Genomic DNA, 15412 nt, shown 5'->3' on the forward strand with positions numbered 1-15412 from the left:
CAGAAAGGAGTTTGTAAATATTAGGATAGAAAAGGAATCTGCTGGTCAGCATTGTAGAAGTAGAAGTGTTGCTCAACAGTTTTTATTCTCTATAATCTTTTATGTTTTTAATGCTTCTACATTCAACTCGAATCTGGATTTCATTTTACAACCCTCACAGAAGGAAGTCCAAACATAATTTGCAGCAGCTCCACACTTAGTTACATATTCAGCCGCTCGGTATGCAAGTGACGTATGGAACAGGAAGGCGGCACGGTGCCTGGGTATTTATGCCCGTCATTAAGACATATAGTATAGGTGAAGAGGTTTGGAGTTAATGACGCCTCTGGGAGAGTTAATGCATCGCTTGCTGTGAGGCTGCTGCTCTCCAGTTTCCTCTAGCCTCCAGCAGTGATGGGACTTTGGGAAACCGTCTTGTTTCCTTTGGCCTGTGTTGAAAAAGGTTCTGGAAGAAACAATTCCTGTTGCACACAAAGCAACAACTGTGTGCTTCCTTCCTCTCACTTGTAATCAACCTCTCTCCTGACACATAAGTTAATCCAAAATAACATGATGCTTAACATGACCTGAGGGGCGAGGACAGCTGTGCACAGAATCAGACGTCACAATCAATCGCTCCACCCCTGTGGAGCAGGTTTTTTTAACAGTAACAGCACACGTGGAATGACTTGCAAGTTCTGGCAATGCAACTCTGTCCTGTTTGTCAGGAATGGGACAATTAGAGAGGATGATATTGCAAACTGACAACGGAGGGATAAAGACCAGAGGCGCAGAGGTGTGGGGGAGAGTCCAAATGAAAAACATACGCTCCAACTGCATGACTAAGCCTGCAGGCCCGGTTTGGTGGGAGGAGGACGGGGGCAAGAGAGTGGGTGTCAGGGAATGTGGGGAGCAGGGGGGAGGGAGCCGGGTCAGTCAATAGTGAGGTAAAACGTGTGGCGATGGGAGGGGCCGAGACTTAAAGGGAGCAGACGAGCCATCAAGCAAAGCACTTTCACTTTGAGCGTCTGAGTGAGGACACACACTCTGTGGCCAGAGGGAGAGACAGAGAAGAGGAGGCCAGTGTCTCTCCCGCTTTATCCATTAACCAGGTCTGGGGGAGAGGCGACGGATTCAGATTAGGCCGACCAGGAAGATTCTAGGTCAGCGGTGAAAGGAAGAAAGGGATATAGTAAAAAAAAAAAAAAAAGAAAGAGGAAAAACAAACAAAAGCTCTGATAGGGAAAGGCTGCAGCCACTCAGGATTAAGTGGGAAAATCCAAAGTGAGAGGGAAGGATGGCGTGAGAGGATAAATCTGGCTTTTTTTTTTGGAAAGTACCAAAGGACCTCAAAAGGAAGGAATGTATAAGGGCTGTCAACAAGAAGACCAAACATCAGGCTGTGGAGGACAAGACGCAGCAGCAACGCACCCTGTGTCAAAGCCCTGAGGAAACCACAGAGGAGGAAACTTAGCCTTTCACCAACTGACACAGAAACCTGTCTGCAGAGAGTTTGCTATCAACAAGAGAAATGGAGAAGTGTCCATTCTTAGAAAGATAAAAGGATGTCACTGCCAGGTGAGGAATACAAATCAATATCATATTTATGCTTTTTGGAAACTTTCTTTCAAGAGCTTATAATTGCAAAAAATGTAATATTATAACTGGTTATTACATAGTCATAAAATTGATTATATAACATCTAGCTCTACTAAAGACAAATTTAACAATGGATTTAACACAGATCTGACGTGTGGTTACAATCACAGTTCCACTTCCTTACTTAATTAAGGGTTAATTTATTAACAGCCCCTGCTTCGTGTTGTTTTTCTAGAGAATTATCGAATTGTCCCAGGAAATGATGTCATGTTTGTTCATAGGTCTGCAAGCTGCAAACCACAGAAAGTTTCCAGCAATTATCTGACTGTGTTCTGACTCTTCTACCTCCTCGCCCCTTTCTCAAACAGTTTTGCTTTTGTTATCACTCTGGACGGTCCAATGTGGTGGATGTGACTTTGACTCGCAGGTTGTGCAACACATTAAAGCGACCATCGACTCTAATCCGACTGGATTTGTAAGTTCAAAAAACTTTGCTTGTGATTTCATGCAGGCCTCCGTTTTAGTGTTTGTACCATGCAGAGCACACATGTTCATACTATTCTCTCACTAATATTGCGTGTGCTCAGTTAGAGGGTTTAGCTATGTGGTTAAAGATCACCCTCAAATAAAAGAGCCAAAATAAACAGCCCTGCTTGCTCTCACCTCGCCTGCACAAGATGACAAACTCACAAGTGACAGGTCGAGCTCTGGATCGAACATTGTGTCGTTTCACCTCTGGTTTGTTTTTCCTTTAGATTCTTTTGGCCATTTCTACCTTTAGCAGACATTTAAGTGGAAGCTTAGTTCGTTTTTTCTACATTGTTCTTGTCAGCTCTCTCCTTGCTAAACTTCAGTACTGTGATCATTACATCATAAATATTATTGTATTTCTTAATCCTTGCTTTCATTCTAATCTTTGTCTTCCCTTTTTATTTCTTTTCAGCGCAAAGTATTTCCGAAAGATTACTATGTAGTGCACCACTACACAAAAAACATGCTGTGTGACACTGATCCGGTGAGTTTCCTATCAACAGATGAAGTCATGTTTGATGTGAAGCCCTTGTGTCGTATCTCTTAAAGTCTTCCATTATTTTCCTTCTACTGAAAGCATATTATTTATTTGACAGGCTAATCATATAATCATGAGCTTTACTTAATCCTCGGCTGTGACAGGCCTTGTAAATTCTTGGTTTAGCAAACCGTTGCTTTATAATGTAGCATTGATTGTGACTTGTAATTGAGGGATTGATGTGGCTCATGGTAATTTGTCACGTGTTTGCACATTGAACCTAACTTTGTGGTTGTTGTGTTGTTGTCGTTCCTCTCCCTGCAGTGTTGTGTGTTCCCTGCTGCAGTCGTCCTCCTGGACTCCTGGCACGTCCTCCTCAGAAATCTCTGGGATGAGCATTTAAATCACTCCTTCATTCTCGACCTGAAGCAGACACTGGATAAGATTATTAGAAAGAACAGGAACACAGAGGTGGGTTTTTATTTCAACTCTTTCCTATTATAATACTTTAATTAATCAAATGGGGCAAAAAACCTCAAATGTAAAAAGCCAGAATTATCTCTGGTCATTTTAATTACTGCATTAATATTAAAACAAAGTTTTAATATCAGAGCTGTTTTTTTAATGCAAATCTTTATATGGTCCTTGTGTCTTTGTCCCTCCCAGATGTTCCTGGAGGAGACGGAGCTGTCCCATTTCGCCACATCTTCTTCTTCTCCTGAGGAACTCCTCAAGTTCACGTCGGACCTTTTCACTAAGTGGCTCGATGTGGGATGTTTACCTGACATTGAAACCTGCACCCTGCCCACTTTGCCCCCCTCCGTGGACAGGAAGGACTACGCTCCATCGAGGGCGAGACTCTTGACCACTCGAGCTATCGGCAGCGTGGAGGAGGGACAGCCTCACAAGATGATGGACATCACACAGCCCCCGTCCAGCGGAGCTCCTCTGCACTTCTCTTACTCCGCTTCTGTGTGGAGCCCCTTACTTCTCAGACTCTACCACTGGTTGCTGCCATAGTCACTATAAAGGATCTTCTTTGTGTTGATGCACACAAAATGTAAGACATTTCCTGGCACTGAATGAATGTTTCTTCTGTTTGAGTCTGTGCTTCAGGCAGTAAGCTTAGATAATATGAAGTGACAAGCAACAGGTTGCTTTTAATGTCCAAAATCAGTTTGAATAGCTACGTCCACTGTCCAACAGTGCTCCTGTAACAACTGATATCACAGATATTAAACTTATAGCCATCCTCATGAGAGCAAGCCCCCGACTCCAGCTAGCTGTGCTCTTTATGCTAACATGAGGTAAATGCTGAGCAAGCCAATGCACGTAAGCCTCGCCTATTGATGTGGAGTTCATCACTGTTTACAATGATTACTATGTAAATGTAAGTCTATGGGTGTTTACTTTTGTACATAAATGTAAATTAAAGACATTTAGATATAAGCACTTCTAGTTTTTGATTTAACTTTGCAGAATTTAATATCCCAAAAGTTGCAAGCTACAATATATTTATCATGGTGAAAGTAAATTTACTCAAGCATTGTACTTAAAGGGACTTTCAAGGTATTTGTACTTAAGTATTTCTACTTAATTTCTCTTTCAACTTCTACTCAAGTACTGCTCAGAGGGATATATTGTCATTTTACTCTGTTACAATTATCTGAGTTATATTTACATATAAAGACTTTACATGTAAAACATGTGATCAAGTTATAAAATTTGACACACTTTATTATGTTATTAAACCAGCTCCACTTCAAATACGAATGCATCCTCAATACCAGTTGTTTTTGTGCAATCTCGCTTACAGTCAAACACACGGACAGGGGTGAAAACATAACCTCCTCAGTGGAGGTAATTACAACTATTTAAAATACTCCTGAGAACCTTTAACTATCAAGACTTTTACTTCAGTATGACTTCTGAATCAAGGACTATGCATGACGTGATGTTGCTTCGCTTCCAATAGTGTTTCCTCCACAGCTGCTCGACAGTAAGAATGTTGGATATTTGCATTTGTCTAAGTGAAATTATGTTTTGTTTATTATATCACATACAGGTCACAGAGATTATGTTCACATTCATGTCCGCTCCACCACTACAGCCAGTTCTTTTTGAAAAGCCATTTCCTATGAAGAAATTCTTTTTAACTATTTGGTAACTCTGACTCTGAGATAGATGAGTTGCAGATGAGAGAGGAATGCGCTCTGGGAAGGGACCCCAGCTTCAGAGAGGTTCTGTTCTGTTCCAGTCAGGATCGACACTGGAAACTAAAGTGCGCCATTTGTTGCTCGCACTTGCCCCTGCTTGCACACACCCACGCTTTTTACTGCACGCTATTGTCCTTACAGGACCTTGCATGTCTTTCCTAATTCTCAAGATACAGAGGTAGTCTTTATTGCATTTGCTACTCTGGGGGGCTGGGGTGACGATTTTTGGCCTGCACCTCTAGCTGTCACTGGCCCAGAGAATTGATGTCATTATTTGGAAGGATGGGACAGATGTAATGCTGCATGAATGTAAATTACTAATAAAGAGTTAGAAAATAGTTGTGCTGCAAATCTTGGACAAATAAGGAAGATAAAAATGAAGTGTAGGGCTCCAGTTCTTCTGGACTGTTTATCACTGGGATGTCAGTTTCCTGTTACTGGCAAATACAGGCGTCCAGCTGCAGTTAATCCTTTTTTTGTCAGTGTTGCAGGAGCTTCTGAGCCAGTGTCAGTACCAGGCCGTGCTCCTGCAGGTGAGAAATAAATGCAGCAGTCATGACTGAGCATGTGGGAGAGCGCATGACTATGACTCCAAGGGTGGAAATGATTCATCCAATTCCTCACACAGATGATCTTCTCCTGCAGGAACGAGGAGATGATGAAGAACATCCTCCTCTTCACTCCCATGATATCAGGCTGCAGTCACATGAGTCCTTTAAGTGGTCTATAGGAGGGTTGGAGGCTTCTCTATACAAATATTTGTTGGTCTGATCTTTCCAGGCAGCAGGGTCCAGGAGCCAAAGGGGCCAGACGAATTCCCGTAAATGGGGGGAGAAACAGGGAATGAGAGAGAGCGAGAGAGAGAGAGAGAGAGAGAGGAGGAGTGACAGCGCAGGGTGTTTAAACCACGTGGTCACACCGGAAGTAACCAAACTCCGCCCCTGTGCCAAGATGTCTGCGCCCGACGAAGACACGTTTGCCGAGGAAGCAGCCGACATGGTGGAGATGGACGAAGCCGGCAGCGACGACGATGAAGGGGTAGAGATGGAGGACGAAGGAGCCGACGGAGAGGCCGAAAAGAAAGTGTACGTGCCCGGCATCGAGCCGCTGCGGCCCGGAGAGGAGCTGGAGATGGACCGCTCCGCGTACCGCATGTACCACGAGTGTCAAACCGGTGAGTCCCGCTGCCGAAGTTTTGTTTTTGTTGACGGAAACAATCGGGGTTTGTAATTGTTGACCTTTCTGGTTGTCTTTTGTGTTCAGGTGCTCCGTGTCTGAGCTTCGACGTCTTGAGAGATGGAGACGGAGACAGCAGGGACAAGTTCCCTCTGTCCATGCTGCTCTGTGCGGGGACACAGGCGGACACAGCCCTGAGCAACAGGTCGGTACCCACGTCCACACAACACGGACATCCCATGCATCAACAACACTCTTACGGTGGTTCAGTGGTATTAATTAAACTCAGATCAGAGCAACACAGGTGGAGTGTTACTGGAAGTACACATCTACTCCATTGAGGTACTTGTACTTCAGACAAGTTACTATACTTATACATGCATACTTTTGAGTATTTTCCTATGTGTATTTCTACTCCACTACATTTCACAGGTAAATGTTGTGCAGTGTGTTTTATTTTTATCGCTTTACTCAACACTTTTGTATTAACACACAAACGGCTTACAAATATGTTTTGTTTACAATTAAACTTCCTGACATTAGGTTCAGGCAAAGGGCACGTAGTTAATCTATCATGGCAGTTAGCTTTAGATGAAGCCATATACAGCTCCATTAGTAAGTAGATACATATTATTTGGGGTATTAGTTTCTTTTTCACTCTTGGGGTAGTGACGGCTTAGTTTAATCCTGAGCTTGCATCTTCTGTCCCTGAATAAACACACACATACACACACACTCTGGGACTTTTACTGTTTATTAACTGAATTGATCTGGTAATCTCATTTTAGGATATTTGAAAAATCCGTTTTAATAGTGTGTTTTTCTTTAGAGGTTCAGTGTGTAGAGTTTAGAGACATCTAGTGGTGAAGTTGCATGTTGCAGCTGAATACCCCTCACCCTCTCCTTCCAAACAGGAAACAGGCTCCATTCTAGGGGGAAGAAACAGCGATTTGTACAATTGAGATGATCAAACAGTAGTGACAACATCACTATGATTATTTTATACTCAATTCCTGCCAATAGATCCCTTTCCCATATTATCCCAAATTATAGTAGTAGAGTACCATTCAGTAATGGTGGGGGCCGTTGGTACAAATGACCAATTTAACAGCAGATTGTGTTGGAAGAGTGTCCTTCATCACATTAACACTTAACTAGAGATTAGTAGAGGTTGTTTTATTGCACAGTTTGCGCTATATTTTTACATCAGTCACATGGTGTTGCATAAGGTAGGGAATTTTCAATGGAAACTTGAAGTTGGTTAAGTCAAGTGGTTCATTTCAGTTCTTGTATTTTATTTATTTAGCTAAAACTCCAGACTTGAATAAACATATCAGACGACCTTGAGAGGTATCTCCTAAACAGTTTTCAACCTTCTATGGTGGCGAACTATTTTAGAGATAAGACCACATTGAAATAATGTAATGAGGGTGTTTGGTAATTTGTTAACTTCCACTAAAGTTCACCTTGTACTCTCTTGCAGACTGATCGTCATGCGCATGTACAACCTTCATGGAACGGAGAAAGAAAAAGAGGGGGAAGAGAGCAGTGATGAAGAAAGTGATGAAGATGAGGAGGATGAAGACAAGAAGCCACAGATGGAACTGGCCATGATGCCTCACTACGGAGGAATTAACAGAGTCAGAGTAAGTTGACCTTTTAAATAAGATAAACCTTCTGTACCAGAGACTTTATTTTCATGTATCCCTTACTAATCCCAGATGTTTAACTTCTTCATCTCCAGGTGACCCGGCGCGGTGAGCAGTCATTGGCTGCTGTCTGGTCAGAGAAGGGACAGGTAGAAATATTTGACCTCCAACCTCAGATGGAGGCCGTCCACAGCTCCGCTGCCATGGCAACTTTCATGAAACAGCAGAAGGAGGCCACAGCTCTCTTCAGCTACGCAGGTCACATGACTGAAGGCTTCGCATTAGATTGGTCGCCCATGGTTCCTGGTAAGCGAGTCTTTTAACCTGTACTGAAATTTGCAGATGAAAAAATACCCAGGTTAACCTCTGATGAGCACAATGTGTGAACATGCCCTCAACTGCACTTGGTCTACTCAGTGCGTGAGTAACATTAGGAAAGTCTGTGCTAAATATAACCTGTCAATTCCTCTCTCACAGTCTGAACTGTCTCACCCTGACACATCAGACACTTTTGTTTAAGAGGAATTAAATCGCTTCGTCTTTTTCACGTCTATGTTTGTTGGTGTTTTGCAGAAAAACGTTAATAATTAACTGGTTAGGAGCAGGGAATCATTTAATTTCGGATTTACAAACATCGTAAAAACCTTGGCTCCAGATCCACATCAAATGATTTACTTGGCTCATGAAGCAACTGTCGAACAAATCTGATTGAAAACTGGGTCAATCTAGTAAATATGAAAGTTAACAAAAAGAAAAAGCTCCTCAGAAGAGAAATAAAATGTGTGCTCTGCAAAATAATTGGCAATAATTTATATACACATGATTAAATTGTGCAAAACCCCAAAGAATAAAACATGAACTGCAAGACTTAGAATTAAATATTTTATTAAAAAATATCAGCATCCCTGTTAAACATATAGATGTAGTCATGTTTTATACAACAGTAAAATGTCATCTTCATGAGAAAATGTGATGTGTGTGTGTGTCTAGTCACCAAACTCTTAACTGTGTTTATATGAACAGGTCGTCTCGTCAGCGGAGACTGCAAGAAGAACATCCATGTGTGGGAGCCGCAGGAGGGCGGGACTTCGTGGCAGATTGACCAACGACCTTTCAGCTCCCACAGCAAGTCTGTGGAGGATCTGCAGTGGTCGCCGACTGAGGCTACAGTACGTTATGTTTTGTTTATGGTATAATTAGTGATGTGGCGGGTGAGACCGAGGTGGATGGGGACACTGGTTCGCACTGATGTGTCACTGCAAGACGGCCGAGTGAAACATTTCTTTTCTTTTTCTTGCAAAACCAAAACCTCTCAATGATGCTCGGTATTAGAAATGCACGCAGAGATTAGACGTGTGTGTTATCTGTCCTCCCTTCGATTGAAATGAACTAGAAGGGCTCTGCGAATGAATACCTCCGTCAAGGCAATTGCCCTATCTCACCATGTCAAAGCCGTGTTTCACAATTATGTGGACTGTGGCACCCACCATATTGTAACTCGTCCTGTCACAGTTTCATAATCAACCAAACAATGTTTGTTGACATAAGATATCTCTAACTTGGTGTTTTGCTCTGAGCTGCGTTGTATAGCTGCGTGTAGCACTATTTTTAGCGCTGTTTGCTCGTTCTATCGTCCATAAGGTTTTTACCCTCCACACAGTCAGACTTCCTAGTTTAAGCTGCAGTTCTGCACTTACCCACAAGTGGCATGCGATGCCATATTTTCTCTCTCTCACATGAGAACTTGCCTTTCACTGTTTAGTCTGTGTACCTGCCACTCAGAATCTCAGTGTTGTTTGTGGACACCAGCTATAGATTGAAACACAAAATTATAACTGTTTCGTCCTTGATCCCTCCCGCATCCTTCCACCAAGTTTCATGGTAATCCGTGGAATAGTTTTTGCGTAATCCTGCTAAACAGCAGACCACCAAACTGTTAATGTAACTTCCTTGGCAGAGTTAAGTATGTTGCTTTTAAAAAGAACAATGTCAGTGTTGTAACCAATAATCTGTTTGACGTATGTTATTTATGAGTCTCCATAGCTGCGACACTTAATATGTGACTGGACTAGTTTGTGGTATGTGGATGTGCAACCTCCTCTGTAAGGGTTGCTTCTACCTTACTGCATGTGTGCACTGTGTTTTCACTGTTCAACCTAATTGGTGTTTACTCATAAACACACTCCTTGAAAGCACTTAACAAGTAGAAACAAGCACAACACAGTTATTTCCCTTGATTAACAAGATGAGTTTAACAGTTTGTCTTTTTAATATTTAATCCAAAGATCATATCTCAAAATTGGTTCCTGCTCTTTTGCCTCAGGTTTTTGCATCTTGTTCCGTGGATCAGTCGATTCGTGTCTGGGACATCCGCTCACCACCTAATTCAATGCTCTCAGCCAATGCAGCTCACTCATCAGACATCAACGTGATCAGCTGGAACAGGACTGAACCATTCCTGCTGTCGGGAGGGGACGACGGCCTTCTGAAAGTCTGGGATCTGCGACAGTTTAAGGTAAAAACTAACAACCATTCTAAATCCAGTCTGATGATAAAATGATTCAACACATGCAAGATCGTCCCCGACTGTCCCATTAGTGATCGGTGACAAGTTTGTATGATGAGGATTTGACTGTGATCCAAGTGTGTGTCACCACAATATTAATGCTATTGTTTGGTCCAAAAAGGGCCTGTGATCTTGCACAATTAGATGTCACACCTGCAGTTTGGCAGCTCCACCTAAATAATCGTTCCATTTTTTACCTGTGACACAACGGTGTGTGACTATTGCAGTTAATAACTCTGTCCTAATACTGGAATCCTTTGATGTCTTTCCACGAGTTAAGAATAAATGGCAAATTAATCTGTTCAGTCTCACTTAATTACTTGAAAAACAAGGCAGAAAAGACTGAGTTAGAACCCAGTGTCCTTGTGTTCGTTGCCTAATGTCTGTGATTTACCCTTGTTCTGTACACGTAGGGCGGGCGACCCGTGGCGAACTTCAAGCAACACAGCGCTCCCGTCACCTCGGTGGAGTGGAACCCCGTGGACTCGAGCGTGTTCGCCGCCTCGGCAGCGGACGACGTCGTCAGCCAGTGGGATCTGTCGGTGGAGTCATGTGACGTCGGGGCCAGGGTGGAGGGGGTGAAGGACTTACCCCCTCAACTGCTGTTCCTGCACCAGGGTCAGTCGGAGATTAAGGAGATTCACTGGCACCCACAGTTACCTGGTGTGATAGTCTCCACGGCGCTGTCAGGATTCAACGTGTTCAGGACTATATCTGTGTAGTGTGTCTGTCTGAGTGTGTGTGTGTGAGAGCGAAACGGAGGATTTTACATTTGTAATACACATTTACTGTGTAATGAGCAGGAAATCCATGTGTTTCATCTTTATAGAGCTTCTAATGTACATAACTTAGCTGTGTAGGATTTATTTTTCCTTTTTGACATTTATTTGCCAGTTTCATCTGGTGTTATCTTTATCAATGAACTTTCAGTCTGTATGTTTTACAGATATTTTAGGCATTTCCAAGTGCAGGCTTAAAATAAAATGTTCAAAACCAGAAGTCTCTTGTTTTACCTGATTGATATTGAGAAGTTAAAGCTGCTCTATTTGTAACTTCACTCCTAATAAAAGAAAACAATCATTTTATCCCAATAGCGGCACATAAAAATGTTCTACTCTGTAAATAATCATTACATTTAATTTCATAATCAGTAACAGGTATGATATTGTAATACCATAAAACACATTGAACTGATATCAACAAAGGGTAAGTGCCATAGACATATTTTATTGGCTTGCAGGATTATCTAGAATTTTTAATGTCTAATCTTCCAAGCGTATAATAATTTTCCTTTATGCTTCGGTTTTGCTCTTGGGGCATTTCCAAAAGAAAAGTCACAGCCAAGTCTGGTGATGATTTTAAATCCCAATAATGGTTTTATTGTTTTCACTGTAATACTTATTAAACCACAGGTTATGTGGTTTGAACCAGCATTTTGAACAGAAACACAACAATCTCTCCCTTTTACAGCATCATGAAATAAATCTGAAAGAAGGGGGAGGGGGGGAATAACCGAGCAGTATACAAGAATAAAACTTAAAAAAAACAAAAAAACACTGATCCTCATTCATAATTTGACCTTTAAATCCCATGATTGTCTCAGCATTTAACAATGATCAGTCCAGCCCCAGAAAACTTTGGAAAGTATGAAAACAAAATAACAGAACACATGTTGGGTTTAATGTAGAGAAACAGTGTCAGATTAGGAATGTGATAAATTCACAGTAATTCAGAATACACAGGATAACTTTCTTTTCTTTAAGGGTCTCCGGTGACCTTTGGTTTGTAAAGTCTTTCGAATGTAATAAACATCAAGAGAAGACGAGGAGACTATAATAATCATGCAATACAAGCAATAAGTAATAAGACATTGGTATAGCACAGGGTGGAATAATAAGTACAGCTCCACTATAACATAAAGCTCCACAATCACAACGCCTGTGTGATTAGATGGCAAATACAAGACGCAGTAAAAAACACAATTTAAAAATGCAAGCATCATTCATTCAGCTGAAACTTTCCAGAGAGCAAAGCTTCCAGGTGAATGAATCAATTCAAAGTGCTACAAACGTTTCACTGTAATAATTACATTTAGCTTTTTTTTCCTTATCAAAATGGCAGTCTTTGGCAAATCTGTCACCCTTGCAGATAAAACATAAAATGTCTTTTCCAGTTGAGCAACATCGTCTCAAGCGTAAACCTCTGAGTCTCCGAAAATCCAGTTTGCATTCAGATATATTCTGTTGAAGCCTCCCACTCGAAAGATACAGACATGCTGAGTTAAAGGAAAGTACAGTGTCCATGATTTAAACGACAGCAAAGATTTGGTTTCATGGAAAAACCATACGTTCCCCCTATAGACCGATTTCATCATCAAACTCGTCTTCAAATGTGTAGCCTCTTCCTGCCTCGCCCCCCTCCTCCTCCTCTTCCTCCTCTGAATCAGTCTCTGAGTGACAGCTGTCAACCCTCCTCCTGTCCAATGGGATGACTCCTTCATACTCCGAGCTATGGGATGAGGCAGGACTAGGTGGCAAATCTACTTTGTGATTGATGAGCTCAGTTTCCCCTTCTGCTACTCGGATCTCAACCCTCTCGCTCTCGCTCCTCGTTGGACTCAGACACACCGGCTCGATCTCGTCCTGGAAGTCGAACCCTTGACCCTCTTCCTCCTCAGACGCCTGGCGAATGATCTCCTCCCGTTTGTCGCTGAATCTCACTTTTGGTTTTAACCCCTTTGGCTTGATTCCATTCCCATCTGGTATCCTGCTGTCTCCCACCTGGTTTCCATCCAACCCGACCAAGTTCTTCCCATTCAGCTCATTCTGCAAATTCACAGACATCTCTGTGGCCCCTTTTCCCAGCTTGGTTTCCACCGAGGACATGCCGCTTCTGAGACTGAACACGTCCTCCTCATTGGAGTCGAGCCCCAATCCATCCATCACTCCTAATACGTCTCCCAGCATAGACGGGCCCAGGTCCAGGTCCAGGTCGAACGAAGACACCGACACAGAGTGCTGGAGCTCATTGTTCTGCTGGCCTCCTGGAGCATCTGTGTGGAGATCACTGTGGTCAACTGCCACCTCTGGATCAGCAGCTGGTCCCCCCCCTGGACTCCCCGGCTCGGAGTTGGCTCGACTCGGGCCCAGGGTGGACAGGAAAGAGGTGTCCCCAAAGACGTCCCCTCCCCTACCGATGTGCATGGTGTGGCGGAAGTCGCCCAGTGGCGCTGAGATCATGGTGGGGTCCAGGCGTGGGGCCCGGGTTGACTTGTGAAGCGGCATGGCTGTGAAAGGGGTGAAGGCGAGAGCAAAATCAGCGGGGGGTGAATCATCATTTATTTCACACAGCACAGAGGGAATGAAGGAGTCTGAGCCAGTGAGATAACACATTAAAAACGGGCCGAAAACAAGTGAGTGCCTGAGCCATGATGCAGCCTGGTCCTGATAAGACAAGTCGGCGTGAAGAGCCTCACCACGTTGTGCAACCTTGTGGGACAGCAGTGAGCGTTTTTGGCACTGGTGTGGCTGTGACGGCCATGCTGAGACTTGTACTTGAAGCACTCACATGCAACGCTAGCACATACTTTTCTCTCCCCTGAGGCGTGTTGGTGGACAAAAACAAGACTGAAACATTCTATAGGGGCAACTTGGTGTTTAATCACACTGCTGGGCTGTGCTTCTGTGAGGGGGGGGGGGGGGGGGGGGGGGTAATTGAACATGTCAGCAGCAAAACTACTCCTGCTGCCACATTGTTTTAATGAATATTAATGACAGTAGGTGGTAGCCCCTATTACTCAATATATTTAATGATTTCCTAAAGTTAAGACACTTTAATGACATTTTCCTTTCTTTATTAAAGTTATCGGCCACATTGCAAACCAGTATGTAGATTCAAGACACTATTCTGAAACTTTGTATGGTTGTGAGTAAGTTAGATCTGGGAGGGGAGGGGGCTCACAGGCCTAACTCCAAACCCTCAAGACTTTCCACTGATAACTTAAGTCAATGACATATTACAGCATAATTACACATTAAAACCAGAGCTCATAAGAAGAGCACGCGAGGTGAACACCTCCTGGCAAAGCACTGAGGGGATCGTTCGGGGCGATCAATGTAAAAGTCTCTCAATCGATCAGAGGGATTCGTCATGAAAACAAGTGAAAGTGTGTCAAACTCACTCGAAGCGGTGTGTTCCTCTCTTCGTCCTCCTCACTGTACAAACTGTCTTTTCATGGGGCTCTGCGCTGGATCTGCCCTCTCACTCGCTTCCCTCGCGCTTTTTCTCGCCGTCGTTCGCGAGTCTGTGGGACTTTTTTCTCTTTCTTCCACAGGGATGGGCGCAGGGCGAGGAAGTGACGCCACGTTATTGGGGGAGCGCAGCTGGATCAAAGTCCTCCACACGCACACATACACATACATTGGTCAAATATAAACCAACGACCTGCTCTTTTATTCATTTGTTTCTTTTTACTGCTGTTTATGTTAAAGTAATATTGTTACAATTGTGGCCATTATTAAGCAACATTATAAGTTTATGCAAATAAGTTTAGGTGTCCAGTGAAAAAGTATCAAACTGTAACTGATGTCAACTGAAATTCTAATGTTTTTGTCAAATTTAAACGTGAATTTTAAATTAACAAGTTAAGGAAGCTATAACATGTTAAAAAAAATCATGAGTTAAAGTCCCGTCACTGTCAACAACTATTTTTCTAAAGTGTTTCAGCTATTTCAGCTTTTTATTTTCTTTCTTTCTTTCTTTCTTTCTTTCTTTCTTTCTTTCTTTCTTTCTTTCTTTCTTTCTTTCTTTCTTTTTTTCTTTCTTTCTTTCTTTCTTTCTTTCTTTCTTCCTTCTTCCTTTCTTCCTTTCTTTCTATCTGTGTTTTATTCTTAATTGTATTGTTATGTGGAACAGAGGTGATTAAATAAGCAACCAGAAAATTAGTGAAGTTTATGTTAATTAGTTTATCCATGTTTCCAATTAAAAAGTATCAAACTCTTACTTTTATCAACTAACGTTTTATTTTGTTTTTTTTATTAACTATACATTTTTGAGTTAAAATAGGCAATAACTTTCTTTGAGTCTTTCGTTCTTTCTTTCGTTCTATCTATCCTATTTATTTACGCTGTTATATTTTTTATAGCTATATTTAAATGATGAGGTCAGATATATTCTATCACTTGTATCATTAAGAAACAGCCCAAGGCTTATTTATTCC

The 15412-nt window shown here is 42.4% G+C and overlaps 4 protein-coding genes across 4 annotated transcripts in view; 3 read left to right on the forward strand and 1 right to left on the reverse strand.

The window, feature by feature from the left end:
- Positions 1-940: 940 nt before the first annotated feature.
- On the forward strand, positions 941-4360 carry zgc:174888 (uncharacterized protein LOC558116 homolog). The gene is made up of 5 exons (XM_053432128.1): positions 941-1557; positions 1947-2053; positions 2522-2593; positions 2912-3058; positions 3254-4360. The coding sequence occupies exons 1-5, from the start codon at positions 1545-1547 to the stop codon at positions 3605-3607; spliced, it is 693 nt and encodes a 230-aa protein (XP_053288103.1). The 5' UTR covers positions 941-1544; the 3' UTR covers positions 3608-4360.
- Positions 4361-5721: 1361 nt separating this feature from the next.
- Positions 5722-11193, forward strand: grwd1 (glutamate-rich WD repeat containing 1). Its single transcript, XM_053432114.1, has 7 exons — positions 5722-5977; positions 6067-6184; positions 7463-7625; positions 7724-7934; positions 8652-8797; positions 9952-10143; positions 10608-11193. The coding sequence occupies exons 1-7, from the start codon at positions 5755-5757 to the stop codon at positions 10914-10916; spliced, it is 1362 nt and encodes a 453-aa protein (XP_053288089.1). The 5' UTR covers positions 5722-5754; the 3' UTR covers positions 10917-11193.
- Positions 11194-11547: 354 nt separating this feature from the next.
- cdc42ep5 (CDC42 effector protein (Rho GTPase binding) 5) lies at positions 11548-14536 on the reverse strand. Its single transcript, XM_053432124.1, has 2 exons — positions 14375-14536; positions 11548-13480 (listed from the first exon to the last, which is right to left on the reverse strand). Exon 2 carries the CDS (start codon positions 13476-13478, stop codon positions 12549-12551), a length of 930 nt encoding a protein of 309 aa, XP_053288099.1. The 5' UTR covers positions 13479-13480; positions 14375-14536; the 3' UTR covers positions 11548-12548.
- leng8 (leukocyte receptor cluster (LRC) member 8) overlaps positions 13477-15412 on the forward strand; it is a 14804-nt gene continuing 12868 nt past the window's right edge. The window contains exon 1 of the mRNA XM_053432315.1: positions 13477-13572. Within this exon, the coding sequence (XP_053288290.1) occupies positions 13477-13572 (96 nt within the window). The remainder of the gene's footprint in view (positions 13573-15412) is intronic.

Source organism: Pleuronectes platessa, chromosome 10, assembly GCF_947347685.1.
Source record: "Pleuronectes platessa chromosome 10, fPlePla1.1, whole genome shotgun sequence".
Lineage (NCBI taxonomy): Eukaryota > Metazoa > Chordata > Actinopteri > Pleuronectiformes > Pleuronectidae > Pleuronectes > Pleuronectes platessa.